Source organism: Tupaia chinensis, unplaced genomic scaffold (genome assembly GCF_000334495.1).
Source record: "Tupaia chinensis unplaced genomic scaffold, TupChi_1.0 Scaffold000416_1, whole genome shotgun sequence".
NCBI lineage: Eukaryota > Metazoa > Chordata > Mammalia > Scandentia > Tupaiidae > Tupaia > Tupaia belangeri.
In genome coordinates this window covers 2,531,477-2,538,968 of record NW_006159921.1, presented here as the reverse complement: position 1 = coordinate 2,538,968, position 7,492 = coordinate 2,531,477, and the positions used below count along the sequence as shown (strand labels likewise).

The 7,492-nt window shown below is 49.0% G+C and overlaps 1 protein-coding gene across 2 annotated transcripts in view; it reads left to right on the top strand.

Annotated features, from left to right (window-relative positions):
• MSI2 (musashi RNA binding protein 2) overlaps window positions 1-7,492 on the top strand; it is a gene marked incomplete at its 5' end in the record, with an annotated part of 437,589 nt that overhangs the window by 345,861 nt on the left and 84,236 nt on the right. For both annotated transcript variants that reach the window (XM_027774256.1, XM_027774255.1), the window contains 1 exon segment: window positions 6,003-6,085. In XM_027774256.1, coding sequence (XP_027630057.1) covers window positions 6,003-6,085 — 83 coding nt within the window.

Here is a 7,492-nt window from a genome sequence, read left to right as displayed (position 1 = left end):
TCTATGGAGAACTGGGACGGGGTGAAGACAGTAAGGAAAAATGGCTGCTCAGTAAGTAGATATGTTTTCTTAAAAAATAAAAAAATGCCATTAGAATGCAGACTGATAGGGACCAGCAGATGGCCGAATGGTTATATCACTGGACTCCCATATAGTCGACTGTGGTTTGAGTCCGGAACCCGGCAGCTTAAAACTCACACTGGGCATGCGTATGTGTGTATGCGCCCAAAATCCAGAGAGGAGGATGGAGGAGAAGGAGAAGGACTGGAACCAGCAGTTAGCGTAATGGCTATGTCGCTGGACTCACACGTGGTCGACCGCAGTTCGCGTCCCAGACCCGGTGGCTTAAAACTCACACCGGGCACGTGTGCATGCGTGCCCGAGATCCTGAGAGGAGAACGGAGGAGAAGGGATTGCGGCGTGGTCATCCCCCCTGGGGGGTGATTTCTCACTTTCTGTCTCTCTGTCTCTGTCTGTCTGGGGAGTGCACGCGCCCTATAGCAAAAACCTCTCCAAAAAAACATGTGGACTGATAATAAATAACTGCCTTTGAGGTGCCAGACAGGAGACGTAGCAGAAGGAAGGCCAGCCCCGCCAGTGGGGAATGACTTTCCTACCTCACCTACTCACTGAAGTGCGCGTTACCATCTGGGCGTGAAAGCAGACACAGCTGACCGTGTCACCCCTCCCCTTGCCCAAGTCCGAATGCCAGGAAGTGCTAGGAGACCCAGTGATAACTGAGACTGCATTTTACTAATCCGGGTATCGTGCAGTGAGTATCCCAAAGTGGCAATCAATAATCGGAAACATGTCGTTTCTTTCGGAAAGGCAGCTTGTTTTTCTCCTTGGAACAGATCGATCTTCTGAGTTATATTTTCCTTAGGGCAGACCCAGGGTGTGTGAAGCCAGCCTGGTCCCCGCCAGGCATCTGGGCACACAGCTCATCAGCTCTGCTCTTCTTGCTGCCGGCCACGGATGGGGCCCCAGACCTCCCTTAGGGTTGCAGGAAAACCAGTTGACCCAACCTGCTACAGCCCAGAGAGATAGCCCAGAGATATTTCCAAGGCGAAGGGTCACTAACGGACACGCAGCCAGCTGGAGGTTGACTCTCAGTGACGAAAAACACAGACAGTTATGCCTCGTTGCCCAGACTCAGCCCCTCACGCTCTCTGAGCCTGTGGCCACCACATCCACCCTCTGACAGCCTGGTCCAGAGCAGTGGCTGTGAGGCTGTGAAAGTCCGACTCCTGCTCTGGTTTAGTGGCCATGTCACAATGGACCAGTCACTTAACTGTGCAGAGCAGCTGAGCAAAATGACGGTAACAGAGCCTGCCCTGCTTCTCCCAGGTTGCCTTGGGAGCATGATGTGTGGGAAGCGTTTTCAAACCAGATACGCCCCCCACGGGCAAACCCAAGGGGTTCCTATTTATCCTGGAAGCAACCCACAGATTTTGCTGCTTTCCCCAGCCCTGGGTTATTAGCAAGACAGGGAGGTTGCATGAGTTATAAATATCCGTATGTACACATACCTTAAATACCTCATTGGATACTCTGAATACATTCGGCAATCTGGATTTTTTTTTCTCCCTCACTTTTTTCCTCCATTAACCAAGTGTGTTAACTCATGGCTTGCATCGATTTTCACTGAAGATGCATTAGACGCTACGCGATTGCCTGGTAGTGTCCATTGACCTATATGATAAGAGAAGAACATGAGTTTTGAGGCTAGGAGGAAGGAGGCTGTTCCCATCTTTCCCTCCCTGACCTAAAAAGAAATCTCTGAGTTAACTGTCGGCTCTTCTTCAGTGACTGCATTTGGCGCAGGTCATTTCAATTTCGAGGTATCTTGTTTTCAGATTTTTGTTCTCTTCTGTGTGTGTGTTTTTTATAGCCTTGTATTATTCAGATGAATATTCAGTTTTGTTCATTTGAATAAAAGAGGGAAAAAAAGGTTTGACTCTTAAATGCTTATCTCTTAAATCGAGCTTACTTGTTCGTTTCCAAGAATAGCTTCATTCACGAGAAGGCTAGAATTTTATTTTTAAATGCTCTCTGTCAACTGCTACCCTATTTACGTCCATTTTTAAATCCCTCTGTGTTTGGGGCTAACCTTTCCACAACCTTCCTATCAGCTTTGCTGAGTCCTGGAGCTCCTTCCATGGTGGGGTGCAGTTTAGGTGGGGCCGTGGCTGAGAGGCTAGGCAGGTGTCATTTTGCTGATGACAAGTGAGAAAGGTGGCTTGGATGATTAGTCTGTAGTCCCTCAGGTTTTAGCCCTTTGACGCCCCGTACCCCATCATTGTCAGTCCCTGGGCTTCTCTGCCTTTGGAATGGTGGCTTGAGTGAATTTACCGAGGGAGCTCTTTGGCTCCAAGGCCAAGATGAGATGAGAAACATTAGGATGTTTGTGGGAGCCTCCCGAAGGGCCTCGATGGAGTGTGAGCCCTCCTAGACCTTTCCCCAGCAGGGAGCAGAGCAGGACACCCGGCTCTGCTCTTAGAGGTTCAGAGAGGGGAAGGGACTCTCCGTAGCTCATGAATTCCTTACTTTTGAAAGAGGAACATCGTGTTTCTTGTGCCCAGCTGCTGTGCCTCGGTTTGATGAGTCTTCTTGAGCTTGATTTCTGATTCTCCCTGGGACCCATTTTTGGAAAAATAGGGGGAAGGTAAATAATCACCACTTCCCTGAGCCTCATGTTGAGTCCGGACGTTCCGCGGGTCATTGAGAAGACTGTGATGCCTTGGAAGCGTAATGCTGAGTGACGTAAGCGAACACAGAAGGACAGGACGTGTGTTGTGTCACTCCGCTTAAGTGGGGTACCTCGCATAGGCAAATTTGGAGAGGCAGAGTGTAGGATAGAGGTTACCAGGGGCTGGTGGGAGGAGGAAACACTGAGTTTAATGGGGCCAGGGTTCAGTTAGAGATGATGAAAAGTTCTGGAGAGGGACCGTGGTGACGGTACACCCCAAAGTGTTAAGGTGGTCAACTTTATGTTATGTATATCTTATCACAATAAAAATAAATAGTTCAAAAACGAAAAAGATTACGATGCCAAAGAGTTCTCTCCATCACCCGATCCATCGTAAATCTCTGCCTCCTCTCGTTTTGTCCTTCACTCCTGTTGTGGGGGGAGGGGGGGCCTGTTTGTCACCAAGTTACTCATTCATTGTAAATGATAATGCACCTGTGAGATAAAAAATGATTATACGTTAAGGAAAAGCACTTATTGATAATTAAGTGTTTCATTTCTTCTTTGCTTTTCTCAAATGGAATAAATAAATATTTTAGACATAATCAAGTTTGTTTTCTCTCTTCGAGCCAAACAGACAGGGATGTTGAAATGATATAGATCTGTAAAATACTGCAAATGAGTCCTGACATCGCCGAATTGTTATGCATCCAGGGTACATGGGCTTGAAATCCTGGCTATCTCCTTTAATCAGGAAAATCATCTTTGTGATATACGCATTTTGAGTCCTGTTGGGTTAGGGAAAGGCCCAGCGGGGGAGAATAGCAGAGTCAGAATTTGAAATGATGCAGCACATCCTGCCCCACCCTGCCCAGTGCTGTGGTCTGCATTCTAATTCCTGTCTCTTAGTTCTGTCACCCTTCCTCCTGGCTCTGACTGGTGGCATGGAGTGGGACATGAGGACAGTACTGAGTCCTGAGGTGTGGAGTCTGGAGTTCCAACAGTGATTTGCACAGAGGACCAGGGAGGACTTGGGGTACAGCAGAATGACCGCTTCTGTGGCGGGGAACTCAACCTTGGCCTCACGGTGACTTGACTCACCCAGGCCTCCATTCCAGGGTCAAGTGCACACGCTTCACAGCAAGATGGCCTTAAACTGGCCGTCCTCTGGCATGAGGCACGGTGCCCCTTGCTGGCTCTGACTTTGTGTAGCTAGGGTGGGGTTGCTCATGTGTCCACACTCCCCTGCCCTCTCTGCAGAGTGGAGTGTTTGGCAAGTCAACTGTCCTGGCTGGAGCAGGAAGTGTGGGGCCTGCAAGTGTGATCGAAACTGTAAGCTGTGGCTGCCCCACCCTACCACAGACTTGGTGGCTTAGAAAAGCAGAAACTTATTCTCCTGTGGTTCTGGAGTCCAGGGCTGCATTCCTCCCTAGAGGTTCTGGAGGGTGATCGTCCTTTGCTTCCTCCTGCTTTTGGTGGCTCCAAGAGTTCCTCGGCTTGTGGATGCATCACTCCATCTCTGCCTACCACTGTCTTTTCCACACCACAAACTTCTCTCTCCTTTCTCTTGTAAGGGCACTTATTATTGGATTATCCTAAGTCTAGGATAATCTCCTCTTGGAGTCCTTAACTTACTTACATTTGTGAAAACTCTTTTTCCAAAAAAGGTCGCCTTCCTAGGTTCCAGGGTTAGGGTATAGGCGTGTATTTGGAAGGCTACTATTCAACCTGCCATATTCACCTTAATTAGCGGTGACTATAGGGGTAAAAACTGGCCCATTGTGGATTTTTTATTCAGAAGGTGCTTCATAAGTCCCTTTGGGACTAGGCCAAAGGGTTGGCCTTCAAAGAGCGATGAGACCAGAATGACCCACAGGCTAGAAGTGAGGGTCATGAAGGAGGGATGAGGTCTGTCCAGATGAGAGACTCCCTGAGCTCTCTCCTCTGACTCAGGTGTTTTAGAGAGTGAATTGTGCACGAAGAGGGCACTATCCTATTGATCTCCAGACCCTCCACGAAGTGGAACCCAGGTGGGAGCCTGTGGATGTGGCAGGAAGCTGAATCGCTGTTGAGGCTATGCAGAGATGCAGGTGCATTAGCAAGACGCTCAGACCCCAGAGGAGAACAGTGGCCTCTGAGTTCGTCCCTCAGTGTGTGTTAGGGGCTCCGTTTTATCCTGGGGGCCCAGAGAGAGTGAGGCCCCAGCCATGCCTTCTTCCAGGGCACTCTGGCTTGCAGCCAGTACTGGCTGATCCGATGTCCGCTGAAGTGTGTCTCACCAACTTAATTTGCAATGCAAAAATTGAGGTTGGTGAGGGAAAGGGGTCCCCAGGAGTAGACACAGACTCGATGCACAGTTGGAACTGGAACCCAGGTCGCCTGCCTCCTCTTCAGTGTCCCCACACACACCATCGGTGTCCCCTCAGTGTGCTAGCACTAACGTTGCAGCTGCTCCATCCAGGGTGGGGTGTGGCCCTTCGTGTGGCTCTGCGTGGTGAAACCATGCTCTCCATGTGGGGGCACAGATGGGGCTGCCTGCAGGAAACGCTGTCGGGGGTGGGAGGAGAAGAAAGAAAAGGGGCAGGAGGGTAGGGAGAGGAACTCGGGATGCTGAGCAGCGGTCGCCTGCCAAAATTCTTCAGTGCAGCCTGTCTAGCAAAGCCGGTCTCCAGCCGAGTAAATACAGTGCATAGCTGACGGGCTGACAGCAGGCATCAAACAGTCTTAAACTGCCCCAAATCCACAGCGCTTTTGAAGCAGCGGTAGAAAAAGGATGCCCGCACAGAACAGAGGCCTGGAACTTTTAATAGTTTCTTCCAGGCCTCAGGATGTCCTGATGAGGTATTAGAGGAAGTAATTCAGGAAGAAAAGGACAAATAACCGCCTCCGTCTGGAGGCCGACCCGAGGGCTGGCCATTCCGGCTCGCAGAAAGGGCAAGCGTGGCCCGGCAGTGATCCACGAGGCCCCCCTCAGCCCACTCGCCTGCCTCGGCGCAGGCAGCCGCGGGGCTCTGACCCTTGTCAATAACAGACAAGTAAATTTCTTGTTTGCTTCGGGGCAGATATAAACCACACAGTGCCCGCTGCATGTGGGTGAAATCATTAACTTTTCCTCACTGTTGGAAGGGTGCTCCGTACAAATTAGGAATCATTGCCTCAACCACAAGGCCCTCCCAGGGAGCCGCCCACCTCCCCTTCCCCTCCCCATCCAGAGCCTGTCAAGACCGCAGGACGTCAAAGAAAAACGTGCACGCCTGTCGGATCCGAACTCACCCCTCCTCTTTCTGTTTTCTCTTTTCCCTTTTCCCTTTAGGGTTTGGCTTTGTCACTTTTGAGAACGAAGACGTTGTGGAGAAAGTCTGTGAGATTCATTTCCATGAAATCAATAATAAAATGGTAAGTCTGTGGGGGGTTGCCCTGAAATGGGATGTTTGACCCTCCCATCCAGGTGGGACCTTCAGAAAGTTCATGGAAAGTGTGTGTTATGAAAAATTACGCACGGATTTCAATTTTTTTTTTTGCACCCAAAGAAATTCATACTTCAGTTCCATGTTCCTGTTAACGTTTGGAAGTCCCCCGGTGCACACCTCTGTCTTGCAGACTGCTTTAGTCTCCATCATGGTGCGCAGGGTGGGCTTAGGGACTAGACGCTCAGGGTTCAGCGCTGTGACCAAGAGCAGTCATTGGGAAGAGAGAATGACAAACTCTATCAAGGGCCAGATTTTTAGTAAAAATGTTCACCTTTGGAGGCCACACAGCTGACGGTGACAGCTGCTCATGTCTTCTGCTGTGGTGGCCCAGAGACATCATAGGCCATCCATGCATGAATGAATGCATGTGTTTCAGTCTGTCTGTTTGTGTCCACTGAATTTGGAATTTTACAGAATTTTCACCTGTGGAATACTATATTTTAATTGTTTAAAAATGTAAAAATCATGTTTAACTCTTGAACTTTACAGGCAGTAGGGATGGAAGGGAGGGTAGATTTGGCCTGAGTCATAGTTTATGGACCCCTGGTTTAAGATGTGCTTTGGCTGTTTGGCTTTTGTGGGGTATTTCCCATAATAGATAGGAAGTTTGTCACACCAAACTCATTCTCTCAGTGGGCCCTGCTGCGTAATTAACATTCCCTCCTTGCAATCAATTAGTTTCTACCCTCATGATCAGCTGCTTTCTTTCCTCCCTTTGGCTCTTTGAAGTTCCTTTTCCTGCCAAAGCAGCCTCCAGGGGAAGGGGGAGGTTAGATCACTGGAAGTTTGGGGAGCCAGGTAGGCTTTCCGAACAAACGGCCACCAGAGGGCGCCATACCACGTGCAGCTTGTGCATACTTGCTTGAAGTTGCAAACTCCTTTCTTATGACTGAGGTGGGGGGCGGGGGTTGAGGAGCCTCTTTGTTGGCTCCAGAAAAATGGGAGCTCAGCAGGTGTTTCTGGAGACATCAGCAGATCCTTTAGAGCAAAAACATTTTGGTTGGCCAGCAGAGAGCCTTTAGCTCCAAGAGAAGAAGGAGGGCAAATCTGTGTTTCAATCGCAGCTGTAACTTTGATATTTTCTTCCTTTTGTCAAAACATTCCTTGCTTGTGAAACATGCATTCAGATATGCATTGTATATTGGTCTGATATGTGTTCACCAACTTTAAATTCAATAATAGAGCTTTTAGTGTGGATAAGATCAAAGCAATCTGCTTAGCATGTGGTGCTACAGGCCTGATTCAATATTTGACTTGCTAATTTTTTCCCAGGGCACTAAAATAATATTGTTCATATTGTTCCTAGTCATCATATGCATCTGAAATGAAAAAC